Raw genomic sequence first — 21,658 nt, forward strand, 5'->3', positions numbered from 1 at the left:
TGCCACTCTTTCATTCACCTGGTTTTGTTGATCTCCCCTCTGCTGATGGAGATTCTCCTCTTGAATTCTTCCCATGTCTTCCTTGTTCTTTCTCTTCACTGCCATGATGTCGCTCTGAGCTTCGGGCAGCTCTGCTTGTGGCTCTGCCTTGATGTTCTGTACACACAAAAGCAGAGCAAGGGACTGAGAGCTGCCATCAGGCTCAGCTTTTTTCCTCTTGCAGCCTCCAAATCACATTTATTCAGCCCCTTCTTTCTGCTTCCCTCCCCACATCTGCCTCCATTGCAAACCTCCTGTCCCAGAGCTGATCTCTGCAGATTGCAAGGCTCTGTGCCTCCATTGCCTGTGGGACTCCTGGCCTCCTCAGTCCCAAGAGCTCTGGTTTATGCCCCTCTCCCTGCCCTTCCCTCTGTGCCCTGGCCAGTCAGGCTTACCTGGCCATTCTCCTGTGGCTCTTCCACCTGCTGCCTGAGCTGCTCTTCCTGCTCTCGGGCTGGGAACAGCTCTCCCTGAGTCTGGCATGGCAGCTCAGATGAGGCAGTGTGCTCCTGCTCTTTCTCTAGAAGCACCTGCACAGAAAGCAAGAGAAGATGGGTTTCAACTTCCCATACGCCTTTTGTGGGCCAAGACTCACAGACTGCTGGGCTCACACGTACCCAAAGCACTGTGCTGCTGCTCTCCTGGGTCGTTCTCTGCCCGAGGGGAGGCACAGATTCCAAAGTGACCCTGGCCCTACAATCAGGGGCCATCTGGGACTGAAGCTCCAGCAGCCTCTCAGGCAGCTGACAGGGAAGGGGTGGCATTTCTCAAGGGTCTGGTGAGGGCCTCCCTCTGCTTCTGCCGTGTCCTGTTTGTCTTTCAGTAGTGACTGACTCCTCGCCCTGTCCCACAGCTCCATCCTGGCTCTTCAGGGGCTTCCTGGGTGAGCTCAGCCCTTGTGAGAGACACTTCTGGAGTTCACGTTCTCTTCAGGCCTGCACCAGCATTCCTCCTTCCTGACATCCACACTCTTGTTAGAAAACCGGGTCATTCAGGAGATAAGGATGCGTGCAAAGATCTCTGATGGAAGTCAGAGAACCTCTATGGCCACCTCAGTATATGGAGGAGGACCAAGGTGTTTCTTCTCCCTCTTTTGTCAGTGGAGAATTCTGACCAGCAGTAACAGAGTTTCTCATAAGGCCCCATTAACGAATGCACTTACACAGCCCTGGGGATGCCAGTGAAGGAAACCATGTGTCATGTATGGCATGGCATGTATGACCAGAGTCACCAAAGACCACCTAAACATGGAATTGTTCCACCTCTCTAGGAGAGGCAGAAGTTTAAAGAATTAACTGGAGACTCCAGGGCACAAGAGCCTGGAGGAGGAAAACAGCACTGAGGGGGAAAATCACCATCTCTGGAGGGGGAAACATCTCTGCCTACTCAGAATCGGTCAAGGGAACATGTCTGTAATCCTCTCCAGAAAGGGATGGTTTAGGTCACCTTTGCGCCTCCAATTGCCTTGGATCAGAGCCAGGAAGATTCAATTATGTAAATGCTACAAAATTAGTTAGTTAGTTAGTTAGTTAGTTAGCTAGATAGATAGATAGATAGATAGATAGATAGATAGACAGATCTTATTACTGAAATCTCTCTTTACTGTCCTTTCTGTCGCTACACACATCAACACTTGGCAGCAGTGCCCCAACCAGCAGCCATCCTGAACTTGCTGTCCTGTTGCTTCAGTAACCCACACTCTTGGGGAATCTGGAGCATGTAGGTCCTTATGAAATGCAATCAGACCCAGAGCATTGCACTGGGAACGGCTCTCTTTGTGCATCTGTGTTCGGGCAAGTTCATCGCTTGGACTCGACCACACTGATGGTGCTAAAGTGGCTGGAATCAGAAATGCAGCCCAGCCCCTCCCAGCTCCTCTAATCTCTGAGCACCAGCTGGAACGCAATTGCATTGATTTCCTACTCAGTTCCCAAACACAACACACACTGATTCCCTGGGCAGCCAAAAGACACGGGATCCATTAACCTGAAAGTTTCTGCCATGGCTGGAAAAAGGCCAGGAAAGATTGAGAAAAAGCTCCCCGGAGAAGGAGAAATTACACAAGGCTTCTCCTTCTAGCAAACAAACAAATAAACAAACAAAATGTGAAAGTGTTACCCACACCAGTGTCTAAAGCACTTGGATGCAGTGAAGGGATGTTTGGCAGGCAAACAGCCCTCGTGCTGAGCATTGGCTCTATGGATCCAAGGCAGGGATCAATGGCAGTCTGCCTGAAGGTCCCTCATGAGCCCCCATTGTCCAGGCTAAAGCTCCCTCAGCACCTCCTCCCTGGCCTTGTGCTGCACCCCTTGCCCAGCTCCCCTGTCCCTCTGTGCCCACGCTGCAGCCCCTCCATGACTTTCTGCTTCCCAGGGCCCACAGCTGCACACAGCACTCCAGCTGTGGCCGCAGCGCTGCCCAGCACAGGGCCACGCTCCCTGCCCTGCTCCTGCTGCCCCACTGCTGCTGGCACAGCCACCGTGCCCTTGGCCTTCTTGGCCCCCTGGCCCCACGCTGCCTCATCTCCAGCTGCTCATGGCCGCCAGCCCTGCGTCCTTTGGGCCCACGCAGCTCCCCAGCCACAAAGGTGCCCATTGCACTTCAGATACTGCAGGCACCATTGCAAGATGGCCTTCCTGTTCTACCACCTCATGTTCCAAGTGGATATCATAAAGTTTGATAGGAATAGGATTCTAAGTCCCTCTCTTTAAATTAAAATGATCTAATTCAACTGTACAGGAAATTGCTCTTAATTAAATTTTCCCTATCTGCTGTCTGCAAGCATCGTTCTCTTTTCAAAACTAGGTTTTTAGTTCTTCAAACTCTGAGAAGGAAATTTAAAAATATCTATCGCTGCCTTTGTTACTTTTGCTTCAGGCATGAATATGGTTTTTCTTTCGGCCTTCCTAGCTGGCCCTCTTCAGTCTACTGCTACTGGCCAAGCTCACATCTTCCTCTACAATTCTTAAACACCAGGAACATGAAATGTTCCTTTCTCACTCACCTCAGGATCTTCAGCACTGCTGAATACACACTTCAGGTGACCTGTAGTGGGCAGGGAAAATGAACCAGATGGTGTGAGAAAACTGCCTGGGCTGCTGAATCCAACAGAAAAGTCAACCCAAACAGAGATGATTTCCCATTTTGTAACATCCCTCCAGGAGGTACATTTCATTCACACAGCCAGCAAGGGATCAGGACAGTATTCTTGCTTTTGCCTTCAACCTGTTCAACACTTCAACCTGTTTAGCCAGTAAATGAATACAAACATGACCAAGAAAATCCAAATTGTTCTTTAACACTCAATGCTCCTGTTCTAGAAAACACATAAAACAGCTTTTTAAATCCACTCCTTCAGGTCTTTTTTTTTTGTTGTTGTTTTTGTGTTGGTTTTTGTTTTTTTTTTTGTTTTTTTTTTTTAATCAGTTGCATGCACTAATTCTCTTTAATTTGCTGGAAATGCTTGCCCAGAAATGCTTCCCCAAAATCCCCCTGAGCTGTGGCAGACACTCACTGCTTTAGAGTTTGCATTTCCTTGCATAGAGAATCACTAGTTAAGCACTTGGTAAAGGATCAAGTTAGACAGTTAAATCCTTTCATGACAAAACTGAGAAAGAAAGAAGCTTCCCCTGAATTCTGGGAACAACTGCAGAGATTTTAAAAGGCATTCCAAGAAGGTCTGCCAGTCTGCATTTTCAAAGGTGTCTTGCTTGTCCCAGCAACCTGAGGAAATTACAGACTCTGCTGCCACAGACTCTCCCGTGGTGGGAACGGAAGCCCTGCAGGTTCCCCTGCAAATGCTGCCCCTGTGGCTACAGACACCCCCTTTTAGCTGAACGTCATGACGGGAGCTTTACCAAAGCAGTGGCATCCTAATGCTCTTTCTCTTTCAAAATCAGAAACTCAGTCACTAAGAAAGAGCAGGAAGACATACAAAAGCCAGGTTACTTTACACCCTGACAAAGCAGAAGGGAAACCTCTACTTACGTGCAAAGTGCGTTATATAATAAATAGAAAAGGAAACGCCATAAGCAGCAAAAGCTGCTTTGGCAAGGTGGTGAATCATGCTATTAGTGTTGTGCAAGTTTGCCCCAACACTAAAAGAACAAGCCTCTAGTCAGTGAGCAGCTTCCCACTGACAAACACTCGGACCAGGAGGGGACTCCTGCTCTCAGCAGGCCTTGGGCTGCTCTGACACTCAGGCCTTCCGTGCACCAAGGCAACCTTCTGATGCCACTATGACAACGGGGCAACCATGCCCTGACATCACAAAGGGACAGCTCTGTGTTGGTCTGTGAGTTTATGCAAAGCAATAACCAACCTTCCCTACAGCAAACACAAAAGAGCCTGGGAAGTTCTTCTCTGTCACAAAGCAGCAAAAATTCCCCTCATGGGCCAAACCCTGTTGTTCAGGGATCCAAGAGGAACTCCAGGAGTGCCCCAAGCACCTACAGCCTGTATCCCAGCTGAGCACTCAGATGGGACCCAAGCAATGGAACCAGAACAAGACAATGGCCCACCGCATTGCAGATGTGAGAAATGACTCTCACTTTTAAAATTTTAAAGGTTTAGTAAACCTTAACAAAGGACTGAATAAGAAAAATTATGGCAATGGGAGTCTCTGTGACTAGCAGCCACCTGGTCATTTACAAAAAGGATGCTCTGCCTTTTATACCCTTATCACCTCCAAAAGTTTTGTCGGTCAACTCTTTCTCTGCTGCCCATTGGTGGAGATTACTTTCCTGCATCCCGACTGGAGGTCAGGTGTTGTTACACCCTGCCTGCTGGTCACAAGCCAGCCCTCCCCAAATGCCCTGACTACCCAGGCTGTTACAAGGGGGACGGGAAAGAGGACTATGGGAGGATATATTACAATATAATGACTACACATTTGGACATTCACATAACATCTACTTCTTTATTGTCAGAGCCAACCATTGCATTACTCGTCTAGAACACACAGAACCAGGAGAGAAGCCACTGTTGGCATCACAGCTGAAATGCTTCCTAACAAATCTCCCCACATATTTGCACCTTTATTGGACATGCCCAGGGCTCTGGTGCGTGTACATCTCTGCCTCTCTTCCCCTTTGGCAGCAGTCGAACTGGCAGCATCTGCCCGCCAGCAGCAGCTGCTCCCAGCTGGGAACGCCGCTGGCGGTGCTGATTTCCAGAGGCTTCTGTGTGCCAGGGGAAGCCAAGGCAGGAGCGGGTTGAACGGCGCTGGCGCTGCTGCTGCTCTGTGCCAGAGAGCCCCGGCTGGGCAGGGCACGGTGCCCACTGCGCTGCGGGCTCCTTCTCCTGCCACAGCTGGGCACACCTGGCAGCAAGGCATGACAACCTGTGGGCAAGCCAAGGGGTTTCTGGGGCTGCACTGCTCTGCACACACCCAGCACACCTGCAGCACACAATTTTAACCCTCAAACAGGTAAACCAAAGGGAAACAGGTGGAAAAGATTTCATTTCAACTATTCTTTATGCTTCAATAGTAATGACCAAAATGAAAGCTACCAAGCAGGGCCCAATCCACACTGCCAGCTCAGTGTGAGAAAAGAGGCATTACTTTATTTCAGTGCTGGGTGCATGAGGAATCACTTCCCTGAAACATGCACACCCACGTGTTAGTATCCATGGAACTAAGACATTACTTTCATTACTTTTATTCATTACTTTGCTCAAACTCACAGGCTAAACATTCTCACAAAGTGTTTGACATGTTTAAATCACTTCCCCAAAATTACTGACATTTAGAGTAGGGGTCTCTTGAGGGTCTCTGGTAGTCATGTGGTGAATATCCTGTTCCTCATATTCTCCTTCCATGGTTAAGAGCCTTCTTCTCCTTGAATGCATTGCAGCTACCTCCCCAGTAGGCCCACTGTCTTTATTCTCAAGGCTGACATCCACTTGCACACATTAACCACTGCTGTGAGGGAAGGTACAACTAAGCACTGCCTGTTAAAGCTTAACAAATTCACAATTTGTTGCATGTCAACACTTCCCCAACGTCTCTCGTTCCTTCTCTGGGAATCAAACACAAGCATTTTGTGATCACTGAGCCCAAGGCCGCCTCCAGCCCTCCTGGCACCCAGCAGCCCTTCTCTCCTCACAAACAGCAGGCCCAGCAGTGCCTTCCCTCACTGGCTCAGTCCCCAGCTGTGTCAGGAGTTCTCTGTCACACACTGCAGGACCATCCTGGACTGTTTGCTCTCCGCTGCACTCTGTTGCCAGCAGACATCCCCACCCTGTTCCATGCCCCTTGCAGAACCCTGCACCTGCTGTCCATGGGCACCTGGAAGGGGAGGCACTCACGGCAGAGATGCACCAGCTGCACTGGGCAGGAACCAAAACCCTCTGGTGGCACAGCTGCTGGCCTGGGTCTGGCACAGCTCTGCACGCCCCACTCCTCACGGGCTCTGGGCTGGAAATGCAATTGCACTTTCTGCCCCATGGAGAAAAACCAGGGCTGCACAAACAACGGCCAGCAGGCCACATCCCAAAGGCACTGCAGCATGGAGCTGAGAAGGAAGAAGACCCTTCCCCAATTCCTAACCATACCAAAACCACCATAATGGGGACTTTTAATTATCTGAATGGAGAGATGATTCACAGGGTGACAAGGGAATCTTCCAATGGAGTTGAAGTTTGGTAGAGTTTTTATTCTGAGTCCTACTCGGAGTGTTGATTTGAAAATTTATTTTAAAATATTTTTAAAAGGCTGTGCAGTCATATGGTTTTGTTCTAATACCAAAATGGCTAGATGAAATGTACTGGCATTTTAATTACATCCAAACTGATTAGTCTGTAAAAGCTTTCCTGCAGAATAGCCACTAAACAAGAAATGAAAATCTGTGGCCTCTTGACTTTGCAAATTTCTACTAAACTTATCAGACAATGAGGCATTTTCAGTCAGATCATAGAGCAAATTAATTCCTATGGATAACTTGATTTGGATAAACCTGCTGATTTCAAATTAAAACTGCCAGCACATACTAAGTGGAAATCTGAATACTCACTTCTATGAGCTCTGAATTATTAGATAGTCATTGTCTGCCATATTAACAAAAATTATCATTCTGGCTATTTTTTTTTACTTACAGCCAGCTCTTCAACACTCTTTGTAACACCAGAAAGAGAGTTTGTAGCACTGTGAACCATGGGTTGGTGGAGCATTGCAGAAGGCTCCTATGTCAGCACTAAACGTTCACATTTACCATGGCATCCCTTCTTGCCTTTAATTCCAAGCTACAGCTCAGTTCCTGCAGTATAGATTCACACTTGTAGTCTGTATTTTCAGCTCATTCTTACTTCCCTGTCCAGAAATAAATAATTCTTGGATCTCAAATCAAAATAAAATGAAGAGAGAGTCAGGTTCTGGATAGGTATAGCAAGAACTAAGAGATTTTTTTGCAAATATGTTGAAAAGTTGTTTATACATGCTGCAAAAATGGCAAATTAAAGACTTGCACTCTAACTTGTAAGCTGAGGTTTGCCTGTTCTTTCTGGACTGATTTCTTGAGGCCAGACACTGAACCCAATCAGTAAGAAAATCAAAACCACAGGAGTAGTTTGGAGAGTATTGTAAATTATTCTGTCATGATGCTTTTTGCCTAAAAGTTCTGGCCATCATCCAATTGGAGTAATTAGAGGAGATCGAAGCCATCATACTGTGCCTGTGCACACAATTCCTTCCCAGGAGTAATCCATGAAGCAACGCTGACAAATCCACACCAGCAGCTGTTGCCACACAGCCATGAAGCAGAGAATATGGAATATGTATTCCTGCTACACTTGGACAGCTGAAGATGCCTCTGCTGAGCTAATTTTAGTGACTGCTCACCACAGATGAGACCTTGTGGTCAGTCTCCAGCAAGTCAGGGCAGTTAATATTCTGCCTAAATGAAGTGAGTCTAGCAAAACATAGACCATGGAGCCTGAGGAAAGCCAGCAGCTGTGGGAGATTTAATTTGTTTCCCTATCTTTCTTTTTACTAATTTATTGCAGGCAATTATTTAAAGAATGGAATCTTTTTGCATACCATTGGCTGGAAGGTTGGTCAGTCTTCCATTCATGACTCCTCTGAAAGCATCACCCCAGTGTTTTTATCAGTAGCTCTTCCATCATCATGGCTCACACAGCATTTCCTGCAGCTCTTGCTGGAGTCAGGGAAAGGCACCAGGAGAAAGGGGAGAAAGCTGTGTGCAGAGACTGTGTCAGCTACAGAGACATTTGTTTCCTCTGATTTGGCTGAATGGCTGCAGGAGACTTGCTGGCACTGCTGGCGGGGTGGCCTTTTGCAGGGCCGGGCAGAGTTTGGGGCCCAGGATCCCTGCTCTCGGTGGGACACCAGGGTGAGCAGCCCCTGTCCCAGGCAGGAGCAGAGGTTCTGTGGCTCTGCCCTGGGCACAGGGACCTGCCACTGCCACGAGCTCCTGCCGCGGCTCCTCTGGGGCAGCTCCTGCTCTGCAGTGATGATGGGCGCATCTGGGGGTGGCTGCAATGGAGGGGGGCTTCCAGTGGGCTCTGCTGGTCTGCCACACTGGAGCCAGCAGAGCTTCTGGAAGGAGTCTCCTCTTGTGAGCTGCTGGAGCTGGAGCTGGCACTGGCCACAGAGCCGCTGTGTTCATCCCTGACAGGACCAGAGCACAGCAGCCTCTGGGCCTCCTTGCTGCACGATGGCACTGAGGAGGCCATGGACCAGAGGTTCAGTATGTGTGACTCAGCTTCCTGATAAACTGCGCTAAGAAAACCCTGCATCCCTCCTGCCAGATCTAAGACACTCCCAGAAATCTGTTGGCACATTGGGAACTCAGAATTGTTTGCATTTTGAACAATTGTCTTATGAGTGCTTTTGATTGTTTTTGTCAGTTTGTGTTGATTCATTTGATCTTTCACAGAAGTTTCCTATTAATATAAAACACAGAGAATTGTGGAGACCCTGGGGGGGCATTCCCTGGTCTAGGGAGACACCAGAAGCTTCCCTCAAAAAGCTGTTAGACCCCATTGGCTCCTTCCCCTGTTCCTGCGTCTGTTCCTGTGTTCCTGAGCCACACCTTCCCTATTCCCTCACCGGCCCCCTTATCTTTGTACTGCCCCAAGATCAGGGTCAGCCCCCAGGCCCCTGTGGAGACAAAGTGAGACCCTCTGTGTGTGGCTGCTGGCACCTGAACATCTCCCTGCGCAGCTGAATAAAACATCTGTGGAGATCATGCAAAGGTCCTTTTTGCTTCTTTACCCTGGACTGTGCTAGCAGCAATTCAGACTGCCACAGAGGAGAAGCTGCAGTACTGGCACCAAGATTTGGGCAACTTGACCATAGGCACAGAGGGCGTGCAGGATGCTGCTCTATGAATTCCTTAACCTGCCATCCCTGGTGCTGGCATATTCCCTCCAGCTTCTGCTGCAGCCAGGGCCACCTTTGGTCCAGCAGATGACATTGTTATTTGAAAAATTCGGCCCACTCCTTGGGCAGAAGGCCATCCACAGGCTCTGGTCCTGCAGCCCCTGCTCAGCTGGGGACAGTGTTCCCTGTGGGGAAGATGGAGCAGCCATCACAGGGTCTGGGGGCTGCTTTCAGCAAGGTGGCCAGGCTCTCTCCCTGCTGGACTCCAGCAATTGTTTGGGGGAGCTGATGGCACATTATATGTAGTCCTGTTCATCCTACTCAGAAAACCTGACAGCTTCTATCATTCTTCTGCAGAGTGGGCACGCTGGATTTCTCTTTGCCCACTGCAGGATGCAGCCCAGGCAGAACTGATGGTGACAGGGCAGAGAAAAATTCACATCCTTCTTAGTGACCTGGCAGATGGGGCAGCTCCATTCTGTCCCCATGGCCATGTCTGTCTGTCCCAGCAGCAGGGAAGAGCTGAGGACCATGAGCTGCTCTCATTTGCAATCTTGCTTGGCCAGAGCCCAAGCTCCAGCCAGAGTGGCCCAGGCTCTGTCAGTGCCCAAATAGAAGCAGAAAGGGATGCTGTATCACAATCCGTTCCTTGGTGAAGGATGTCCATAGCAGCCTCAGGAGGCACCTCAGAGACTCAACAGTCAAGGCAGTAACATATGGACAGGACACAGATAACAGTTCATGGCTGGGAGAGCATTCGTAGGCATATCCAAGGACAAATTTCCCAGGAATTCTCCACAGCTCTGGGATCTGCCCATCAGCTCTGTCAGAAGCTTCAGCAGAACAACCAAAGTCCTAAAAAGCAGCTCCCAGACTCTTTTCCTACCATCCTGCCTGAGTAGCCGGGTTGCTTGCTGCAAAACACTCTTTTTCTCCTCTTCCCCAATGCCCTGTGGTCACTTGCGGCCAAAATAAAAAGCTCCTTGCCCTCTGTGTGATGTGATAATACAGTTTTTATATTTCCATGCTGGGATGAAAGAAAGCTGTGCTGTGGGTCAGGAGAGGCCAGGACCCACTTGGCCTTCCTGCAGGCTGAGGTGGTCCCAGCAGACATCCTGCTGCTTTTTTGGGGAATGTTTGAGGGGAAGGGAGGGGGTGACAGAGAGGCCGAGATCATAGAGTGGAAACTCAGCTCCAGAGTGGCAGTGCAGACTCTCCCTGCTGAATGCCTGCTGGGGCTGGCAAAGAAGGAAAATGCCCCAATAACAGCCCGGTGGCACTGTGTCTCAGGGACAGGTACAGGGAGGTGACAACAAACAGCAGCATGGCCCGGTCTCACAGCTCCTAGGAAGCAGTGACAGAGGGGCCTCATGTGCCAGAGATTTCAGAAAGGCTGTCTTCTCAAATGGCCACTCTTAAACTCCTCTCTTTGCCTCTTGGGTTTGTGAATGCTTTTGACAGCCACAGCATCCTGGGGCAACACGTTCCACGATTTCATTAAGCGCTCCTTGAAAAGCACCTCCCATTGTTCATCTGAGCTGCCAGCCTGGTCATTTCAGAGGGTGCTGCCTCGGTGGAGAGAAAAATCAATCTTCAGCCTTTCAGGGAGCTGAAGGAGAAGGGACTCTTCACCATCAGACACCTGGCTGGGTCCCATTCAGAGGTCCTGCTTTGTAGACTTGGTGAGGTTTGCTTGGCAGTTACCAGCGAGGTGAGAACATTGTTCTGAATTGTCCCCCATTCTTCATACACAGTGTGTAGAGTAGGTATGTGCTTGTTCATCTCCATGTGTGCTCAGGGTCTGCCTTCATTTCTGGATTAGACCTGAGATTTCTAATGTCTGTCAGCTGTCTGTAGGATCTGTGGGCACATGCAGCTGTATTTACTGGCAGGTCGGGTATCTGACACTCATCTTTGAGTGTGATGCCTTTATAATGCAATGTGCAAATGAAGAAACTGAGACACTAATGATGTTATTTGCCAGAGTCCCAGTCTCTGCCCAAGCTATAATTCAACGCTGCAAATTATTCTGTAGACCTGAGCCTGTGTTTTCTGTTTCCTGGAACAGAAGCCAGAAATTGGTGCCAGAGTAAGCGCCTTTCTGTGCTTGTGCTCTCCAGCTCTTCCTGTACTTGTATGCTCCTCTGGACACACTGGGATGTGTTGTCATTTCCTAGGACTTCTGTTGAAGGCAAGTGGTTTTCTTTTCAAGGTGATTCTTATGTTTCCCCTCATGGCTTCCCCAGATGACCAACCTCCGTTCCAAGGTGTCCTGCTCTGCCATTGTCACTCTGGGAGAGCTCTCTGTGACCTTGAAGAAGGACATGGACTCTGAGATGGACTCTGAGGGTGCTCAGGTCCTTCTCCAGATGGTGTCCAGCTCCCCAGAATTTGTTCAGAAAGCAGCCAGTCAGACCCTGGGGATCATGGTGCAGAATGTGACTCCTGCACGAGCAATGACTGCTCTCATGGACATGGGAGTCAAGTAGGTTCTTCTTCTTTTAGTGATGTTCTTCACCTTCGTGTGTGTGGGAGGGAGAAGGGATGAGATAGAGAATGGGAATGCTGGGAGGGAAGGGTCCTGTATCCTGCATCTTCTGTGGACTCAATGACTTGATTCTCCAACCAACCTCACTTCTTTCCTCTCATCACCTATTTCTGCCCTCCTGCAGCCCATCAGTTCTCAGAATCACAGAAGTGTAGAATATGGGGAGCTGGAAGGGGCCCATCAGGACCATTGAGTCCAGCTCCTGGCCTTGCCCAGAACAGCCCAAGGGTCACACCAAGTGCCTGAGATTGCTGTCCAAATGCTCCTTCAGCCCTGTCAGGCTTGGTGCTGTGACCACTGCCCTGGGGAGCCTCTTTCAGTGCCCAGCCACCCTCTGGGTGAAAAACCCTTTTTCCTGATATCCAAACTAAAGCTCCTCTGACTCAGCTTCCTGCTGCTCCCTGGAGTTCTCCCAGTCTGTCAGATTTTCCTAATGTGGTGACTGATGGGAAAGGGAAAGTGCCTGCAAAGGCCAAGGATAGAGCCTTGTGCTTTTGTGGGCAGAGGGACAATTGCAATTGCAGCTGTGAGCAGTGTTTGGTATTTCACAGTGCTAACCACAGAGGCCCTGGGAAAACCATGTCTCCTCATGATGCCATTAACTTGAGAAATGAGGAGGGTCCTTGCCCCCATGGAGCACATGGGGGACAATCTGCTGGGTATGGCACAGCCTGCACAGCAGGTGCAGCTCCTGCCAAAGGAGCCTTGTATGACTGTCATGGCCTTAGAGCTCTACTTTCAATTCAAAGTGATGTTTCATGTTAGGCTTGAGATGATGAATCACTTTACAGGCACCTCCACAGGCTGACTGCCATAGGACAGTTGAAGCAAATGTTGCCTTAAATGTTGGTGCTGGGCCTGATAGTTCCCAAGAGACACTCTCTAGAACAGGACAGCCTGGCTAAACTGCCTGCCACCCTTTCCTCAGCTTTGCAAAAGGGTAAAATATTCAGATGGATCCGTTGCCAAGCCCCACAGAAGAAATAGGCTGCATTGCTGGATATTCTGCAATTTCATAGCCCACAATGTGTTTTCCCTGCATTTGTTGTTTTCCAAAGTTCTGCAGATTTTGGGATACATGGGTGAAAAGAGCCTCAATCCTGCTGCAGGTCTCTGTGGTGTGCATCTGCCCCTGCTCTCTCCATTGTTCTTCCTACTCATGGAATGGGGGGCCTGAAGCAGCTCCAGATGGAGGACAAGATGAAGGGCAGTCATGGCTAAGCCTGACACAGAGGTGAGGGGGGAGCTGGGCCAGTCTCTGGTGGGAGGAAGGGTCTTGTGGCAGCCCAGAGAGGCTGTGCACATTGCCAGGGAACAGCTGTGCCCTGCATGTGCCCCTGCAATGAGCTGTGCTGCTGCCAGTGCCCCTGGAGCTGTGGGGCTGCTGAGCTGTGGGGCAGGCAGAGGAGCAGGAGGGTGCGTGTGCAGCTGAGCCATTCCTGGGGAGCACAGGGCTCTGGGCTCCCTGCTGTCCCAGGGCAGCCCAGAGGCCTGGCTGGGCCTGTGCCAGCTCTGGGCAAGTGGCTCAGGGTTTGCCCCGGCCTGCCTCAGTGTCTGCCAGCAGGAGCATGTTTCCCTGTGCAGCTGTTTACACATCTCCAGGAAATGTGTCCCAGGAATTATGGAGCTTCAGATGCTTTAGGTTTGCATTGTGGCCTCTGTTAAACTTTGTGTCTCCACTTTGCAGATCTGACTGGTTACAGTCTTACTGAGAAGTTTTCTCGGGACACTTGCAATGTTCCCTCACCCACAAAGTCCTCGCCTCCCATCCAGAAGAGCTCTCTGTCCTCCAAGCTCAGGAAGAAGCTGCCGCCTGTATGAAGAGTGTTTGAAGAATAGGATTGATGCGTTAGGCTTGATAGTTACAGATGTACATATGTTCTGATCTTTCGATGTAGTTTTGAACTAATGTGTTTTGATTCTGTCTTTAAGTTTTGATGACATGTTTTTAATTCTATATATTTCATTTTGATGATGAAAAAAAGTAAATAAATAAACAAAATTGAAAAAACCAAGAGGACAATGTGAGACCAGGACCTGCCAGCCTAGAGATTATGAGAGTGCAGCTCACTCAGTGTGCCAGTGTCTCACCACATCCTTTCCTCATTGGGCCTCTCCTATTCCTCTTTGGCCATGTTTTCTTTGTGTCATTTGTGCTGCTCTTTGTTACTTGGCATTACAACAGGGCCACCATTGACCTGTCTGGGGGACAATGGATCCAAAAGATCCTGTCTAGTCAAAGGTTTTCTACCTATGTGTGTTCCGTGCTCACCAAAGGCCTGAGCAAAGAAACCAAGAGAAGTGTGCCCAAATCCCAAAGCTTTGCTCCTTTGCAATCTCCCACAGATCTGGCTCACAGGTGTCTTCAATCACAATTCCATAGGTAAGAAGAGGTCATGTATTTCACTGGGAAATGATGCACTGCTTTGGCAAAGTCACCTGTATGTATATTTACCCGGGACAGCATTCCAGCTGTGTTGTTTGCCCCTTGTTTGCAGAAGGATGAGTGCACTGGGAGGCCAATAACAAGTGACAAGGGTTCCTCAAATCTGCACTGCAGCCTGGGTGCCATTCAGCCCAGAGCTAGGGGATCATTTGTTCCCATGGACCAGTGCTTGCCAGTGGAATGAATTCCTGCACAGCTGGAAGAAGCAATTCTGGTTTCAGCTCCAGCTGTTGGTGGGCTGCATAATCATTGACAATGCTGCCCTTCCAGAAATTATTCTGCAGTTTCCTTTCATAGTCATTTGAAGCTTTTAAACTTCACATTTCAGTTTGCTTTGCCTTAGGGAAAAACACTTCTGGGCCCAGTGCAAACTGTAACCTTTTGGCAGCAAAGTCCTCATGGTTGCCCGCTTCTGATGTTACACAATGTCACCTGGCTGCCTGTGTTTGTCCCTGCCTAGCTCTGGGTCTAGTCCCGGCCTAGTAAAGCCCAGGCAGGGTGGCACATTGCAGGGAAAACTGGTCCATGAGCTTATGGGGTTGCCATCAGCAGCAGAGTGAATGTGCCCTGTGGGGATTCCTCTGGAGACAAAATTAGAGACCTACCCCATGCCACAATATTCTCTTAGATCTTTCTAAAATATCCTAGAAAAGGCTGTGAAACTTCACATCTCCTTGCACACCCACTGTTTGGAGAGGGGCGTTTTTGTCCCTCCTCAAAGTCATTGCTCTTGCACATGAGAAACATGAACATCCACCAACAGGAATGATGCATGGTCCTGCTGATGCTGCTGCAGAGCTCTGGGCAGTGCAGACCTGGGTGTTACCAATATGAGCACTTAATTAGCATTTCATGCTCCTTCAAGCTGTCCAGATCCCAGGGCTTTTTGTTTCAAAGCAGCCACTGCACCATCTCTAGGGAAGAACAGGAAATGGGAAACAGCGACTGCCAGCCTTGCAGGGGTGTGAGAGAAAACCTGAGGTGTCTGCATCAAAAGATGAATGGGAAGAGTGTAATGGCCAAAGCAAACGCTTCCTTAGGATAGCAGGAGAAGTTCTTTACTGCATGCTTGCATGAAGATCATTTGGAATCTCCTTTTTGTGTCTCATGCAGAAAAGGAGCTCTTAATAATACCACGCTACCTAAACCAGATTGGGATGCAGCTCTGTAGTGGTTCACAATGAAGCAGACGGCCTGCTTTGTCACTGCCAGCCCTGCTGAGCCTGCGAGGGACTGTAGTGTATCCCATGCCTGTTTTGCCTCCAAGCAGAGCTTGGTTTTCCTCATTAGTGTGGAATAATTACAAGAGTAATAAAATGGACAATTAGACTGGCCGCTTTGGAGGATATGCTCATGCTTTGGCATGTCAGTCCTATACCTCATGCTCCCAAGGCTTGTTACTCATCATAAAGTATTTTAACAAAAAAACCTCAGCTCTCATGTTACATCTGAAGAAAATTGCACAAGATCATCCAGAATTCTGCTGTCAGGAACAAGACAAGAGCCTTCCAACACTCACGTGCAGCTGTCCTGGATTGCTGCAGACCTTTGTGCAAAGCTGCTGCAGACAGAGTGTTTGGAGTTGGTTTGGGCCTTTATGAAAGATCTGTGGAGCAGTGTGCAGGGCTCTCCTGGCAGGAAACTGTTTGTCCAAGCCCAGGGACACGGTGCTGGCAGGAGCGGAGCGGCCCCGCTCCCAGCCCGAGAGTCTGTGAGCTGAGCCACGCCGGGGAGACAAGGCAGCGAGGGGCTCCAGCCCAGCTGCTTCACTGCCCTGCCCGCTCCATGGAGCTCTGCCGTGGGAGAAAGCCGACGCCGGATGAGTCCCCGAGCTTCCATCAGCTGCTGGAACTGCTCCGTGACAGCTCCTGTTCTTCCGAGAGAGACCCCGGCGCCTTCTTGGAACGCGTGTCATGGTGGGATTCTGTTTGGTAATAAACTGTTGGGGGTTTCCACTTTCATATATCAGTAATAATTTCCTATTGCTGGAAAGGGATTGTTGCAACACTTTAGAGGAAACAATTTATTGCACAATATCCTGTTTGAAGTTGTCTCAAACTGTGTGAGACAGATTGCTTCACACAGATGCATCCCCAAGGCTGCTGAGGGGAAGGCACAGAGGAAGACAAACCCAGTATTTCTGAGGGAACTCCTTGACACCAAACCAAGCTGAGCTGTCAAACAGCAGACCTGATGTTTCGAGACATGGGCCACAGGGGAAACCTTGCAGTGTGTTTGGTCCAGGCTGGGTTATGCTCGATGCAAAGGTGTGTCAGTGTGTTGGATAATACTCTTTTCTTGACCTAGAGATTGGGACACTGAGAGGTGTTTTAAAAACTTTTATTCCATTTTCAGTCTTATGAGAAGGGTGAGACAATACAGATGTTCTAATTCACGCCATCACAATCAGAAACCAACTACTTCCTAATTATAATACATTATAAGCGTTTCTTGGTCTATCAGCCTTTTTGCCATGCCATGTTGTAGATGCCTTAAAGCCAATTATTTGAAATTACTCCTAGTGGGTCCCACTACAATGCATCTTTCATAGCTCTGTTTTTCCAAAGTCTTATTTGCAAGGCCATCTTTAGAAAATTTTATGTAGTTCCATTTCTCTCTCAACAATATCTGTCCTATTCCATGGAAATTTTTAAGTTACCATTCCTTGTCTCAAGATTTATATACATATTCATACTTTGTGGGCCTTCTATTAGGCTCTAAAAACTTTCTACAAATCCATTTCCCACATCAGTGCACTTGGCTCCTTCTCTCCTCATTGTGCCTGGCAAGCACAGGAGCCCAGAGCTCCTGCAGAACCCATCACAGCACTCAGTGGGAGCAAACTTGTGTCCAGTCCTCACCTGGAGCTGCGGTGCCCAGCATTCCACCACACTGGAATGAGGAACTGTTCCTGCTCTTTCAGAAGGAGCTAAGGAGCTTTGGCCTTCAGATCAATTGTCTGCAGGCTCCTGCAGTGCCTGGTGCTGCTCCCTTGCCAGCGGCACCCCAGGCCAGGGGGGCACATCTGGGCTGCTGTGTCTGGCTCTGGGGCTCCCTGTTCTGGGCAGTGAGGAGGAGCTGTAGAGGCTCTGCAGGACTGACAGGATGGGCTTTGGGGCTGGCAGGAGAAGCTGAGGGACCTGGGCTGCTGGAGCTGCTGAAGAGGAGGCCCAGGGCTCCTCCTGCAACTGCTCCAAGGGTGGTTTCCGAGAATCCCAGGAACAGCAAGGGTGGAACAGGCCATGGAGATCATCAAGTCCAGCCTGTGCCCTGACACTGCCTTGTCTCCCCTGAGCCTCCTCTTCTCCAGGATAAACAACCCCAGCAGCTCCCTCAGCCACTCCTCACAGCTCTTGTGCTCCAGACCCCTCTCCAGCCTTGTTGCCCTTCTCTGGACACGCTCCAGCCCCTCCATGTCCTTCCTGAATTGGGGGCACCAGAACTGTAAACAGCACTCGAGGTGCTGCCCAAGCAGTGCTGAGCACAGGGGAAGAATCCCTGCCCTGCTCCTGCTGGCCACACCATTCCTAAGGCAGGCCAGGTGCTATTGGCCTTCTTGGCCACCTGGGCACACTGCTGGCTCCTGTCCAGCCTGCTCTCCATCAGTGCCCCCAGGTCCCTTTCTGCCTGGCTGCTCTCCAGCCCCTCTGGCACCTTGTTGAGGGAGGGAGGCAGGGAGGGAACGGGTCCAGATCCAGTCCTGAAATGTGGTGTTTGCTGGCACTGCCAGTTCCCAGATTTTGATATTTCCCTATTCTGGCACAGCCCAAGTGCAGCAACTTGCTGGCAAAGAAAGCCAAAACCAAGCAAAGACCTGGTACCTACAGCAACCCGATCTCGGATTTGCTGACACCCCCAGTACCCAGATCGGGAATGTTTCAGATGCCTGCACAGCACAATTCCAGCAATTTGCTGGCACAGAAAATGAGCCTCAGGAAATTTCTCAGTGCCGGCTCTTCCCTCACCCAGATCTGGTGTACACTGGCAATGCCAGTGCCCACATCTGGCAATTTCCCTCTTCTGGCACCACCCATATCCAGAATTTGCAGGCAAAGAAAGCTAAAACCTGGCAGTTTCCCTTTGCCAGCACTGCCCAATCGGGAGTTTTTTGGCAGCAGGATCCCAAGAAAGATGGAAGGAAAGAAGGAAAGAAAAGAGGAAGGCATCCAGACCCAGTCCTTCCTGGAGCCTGGAGCCTGAACTGGGCTGTTTGCTGGCACTGCCAGTGCCCAGATCCGGAAATTTCCCTATTCTGGCACAGCCCAAGTGCAGCAATTTGCTGGCACAGAAACCCAAAACCTGTGGCAGCTTCCTGCTACTGGCTCTGGCACCACCCACATCTTGTATTTCATGTAACCAGAACCCAGATTTGGAAATTTCCCGGTGCCAGCAGAGACCAAATCTGGCAGATTTCTGTCGCTGCAATGACACCACCCAGATCTGGTGTTTGCTGGCAGCGCCAGCACCCAGATCTGAAAACTTCCTGGTGCCGGCACTGCCCAAGTCCGGGGATTTGCTGGCACAGAAAGCCAAAATTTGGAAATCTGCAGGTTCTGGCACCAGCATCATCCAGCTCTGGTGTTTGCTGGGACCGCCAGTGCCCAGATTTGGAAATTTCCCAATGCCTTCACAGCCCAGGTCTAGCAATTTGGTTTTAGCTAGCTTAGGAAGAGAAGTTCCTCGGACTGTGGCTTTCCTTTTTCTTGGAACTGTTTAAACCTGCTCTGGACTGAAAACCCAGGCAAACACCGGCAGCAGCTCACACCTGTGGCCCACTGAGCTCTGGGACACTGCATTCCAGCACCAGAGGGACTTAGAAGAGACCAAGTGAGCCAACTACAACCCACAAAAAGGACTTTCTGAATTTGCCATCTCTTCAGCACTGTCAGAGGTTTTATTTAATATTATTCATTTTTCATGCTTGTGAATACTTTACTTGTTAAATAAACTGGGGGTTTTTCCACTTTTCTCGAGGGAAGTCTTTTCCTGAACTAGTAGGGGGACGGGCCATTTGAACTTGCTTTCTAGACAGACCCCTTTTGGAGATTTCCTCCCAAAATTTGCCCTAAGCCAGCACAAACAGTCACCATGAAAATTTCACCAGTGGCATTATTTCCCGGTAGCAAATCTTGTGACAGAAGCTTGACCTTGTTCTCCATGAGAGATTCTTGGGAAGAGCAGACAGGAGAAGATTCCTGGAAAACTGAAACAGCTTTCCAGAAGGGAAATGAAAATGAGAGAAACAATCCAAGATGTTTTCCTCTATTTATTTCTATGCTTCCCTTTTCTATGTTGCATCCCAGTAATTCCAGATGTACCTCACCTCTAAGATCAGTGCCTTAGTGATTTTTAGACACTAAAATACCATGAGCCACACACAGTTTTCCTTCCCCTGTTTTTACAGGAAAGCAACACTGGAGGTGTCAGTGCCGTGCTGGGGTCAGGTAGGAATCCTACCCCAAGGGAAGGTGCCCCGACAGTGTTTGACCCTCAGCAAGGACAATGCACAGCAGCAAGCGAGGGGATCGCTGTGCCAGTGTGCAGGAGTCAGGGCTCTGCATCCGGGCTCAAGGCTGCAAAGTTCCCGTGTTTGGACAGACGGAGGGGCTGTCCCCGGGGCGCGCGGGGCTCGAACGTGGGGCTCGTGGGGCGAGCGGGGAACGGACACGGGGACGAACGGCCCCGGTGCTTCAGTTGCAGCGGCGGCAGCGGCGGCAGCAGCAGCGGCGGCAGCAGTAGCGGCGGCAGAAAAAAGAGATATTTTGAATACTCTCTTTCTTTCTCTTCTCTCTTTCTTTCTCTTTCTCTCTCTTTCCCGCTGTCGGGCACCCTTCTCCCGCGGTCCCTTGCCCGGCGTCCCTCTCCTCTCCCCGCCTCCCCCTCCCCTGCAGGGCAGGGCCATGTCCCCGGCCCGCCCCCGGCCCCGGGCGGGGCTGTCCCGTGCCCGGCCCCGGCCGTCCCGCCGCGGTCTCGCCTCCGCCCGGCTCTGGCTGTGCTGGCGGTGGCGCTGCTGGGCGGGCATCAGTGCCTGGGGCGGGGGCGGCATCGCCGCCCTTCGGATCCGCCTGGCCCGAGCTCGGCCCCGGACCCGACCCCGGCCCCGGCCACAGCCTCGGTCCCGGCTCCAGCCCCGGCTCCAGCCCCGGCCCCGGCCCCGGCTCCTCCCGGGGCCCGCGGAGCACACAGGCGGCGCGGCCGCTCCCGCCGCCTCCGCTGCGGCTTCCCCGGCCCGAGCTCTGCCGCTCGGCAGCGCGGCCGCCGGCCCCGAGCCTCCCGTGCCGCGTTCCCGGGAGCGAACGCCGGGGCATGGCCGGCCCGGGACGGGTGAGGGGCGCTCGGGGGCCGTTGCTGGCCCCGGGCCGAGCGCTGACAGCCGCGTCCCGCCCGCAGAGACGGCGCAGGAGGCCCTGCAGGAGCGGTACCGGCTGGGATCGCTGCTGGGGCGCGGCGGCTTCGGAAGAGTCTTCGCGGCCACGCGGCTCTCGGACGGCGCCCCGGTGAGCGGCGGGGCCGGCGGCGGGCGCAGGAGGAGGGGATGCAGGAGGAGGAGGGCGGAGGGCGGAGGATGGGGCTCGCAGTGCGGGCGGCGAGCTCACCCCGCTGCTGCCCTTGGCTTGCAGGTGGCCATCAAAAGGGTGCCACGGAACCGCGTCCGGCACTGGGGCGAGCTGGTGAGTGAGCGGGGCCAGCAGCCGGGGCTGCCGGCCGGGGATGAACCGAGGCCCGGCAGGGTGGGAGCCGCCAGGACGCCCCGAGGGAGAGCGGGCGTGGGGCCAGTGCAGGGCGCAGGGCATCCCGGGCTGGCTGAGGGCTTCCCCAGGCCTGGCACGGCATCGGCCCCACTGACGGCATCGTGCTCCTCCCGCAGCCCGACGGCACCAGCGCACCCCTGGAGATTGTGCTGCTGGCCAAGGTGTCCACTGGCTTCCCTGGTGTGGTCCAGCTGCTGGAGTGGCTCGAGCTCCCCAACTGCATCGTGATGGTGCTGGAGCAGCCAGAGCAGTGTCAGGACCTGCAGCGTTTCATTCGGGCACGGCGGTTCCTGCCCGAGGAGGAGGCGCGGGAGCTGTTCCGCCAGGTGCTGGAGGCCGTGCGGCACTGCACCAGCTGCGGGGTCCTGCACAGGGACATCAAGCCAGAGAACATCCTGGTTGACCTGGACACCGGGCAGGCCAAACTCATCGACTTTGGCTGTGGCACCTACCTGCAGGACACAGTCTACACTCACTTTGCAGGTGAGCCTACACAGGGCTGTGCTCCCGCTGCTGACATCTCATGGCCCAAC

General features: G+C 51.4%; 1 protein-coding gene across 1 annotated transcript in view; it reads left to right on the top strand.

Moving 5' to 3' along the window:
* LOC131560169 (uncharacterized) overlaps positions 1 to 21,658 on the top strand; it is a 47,307-nt gene that overhangs the window by 24,526 nt on the left and 1,123 nt on the right. The window contains exons 7-9 of the mRNA XM_058808832.1: positions 20,265 to 20,870; positions 20,994 to 21,044; positions 21,242 to 21,608. Coding sequence (XP_058664815.1) covers positions 20,265 to 20,870; positions 20,994 to 21,044; positions 21,242 to 21,608 — 1,024 coding nt within the window. The remainder of the gene's footprint in view (positions 1 to 20,264; positions 20,871 to 20,993; positions 21,045 to 21,241; positions 21,609 to 21,658) is intronic.

The sequence above is a fragment of the Ammospiza caudacuta genome, chromosome 7, assembly GCF_027887145.1.
Source record: "Ammospiza caudacuta isolate bAmmCau1 chromosome 7, bAmmCau1.pri, whole genome shotgun sequence".
NCBI lineage: Eukaryota > Metazoa > Chordata > Aves > Passeriformes > Passerellidae > Ammospiza > Ammospiza caudacuta.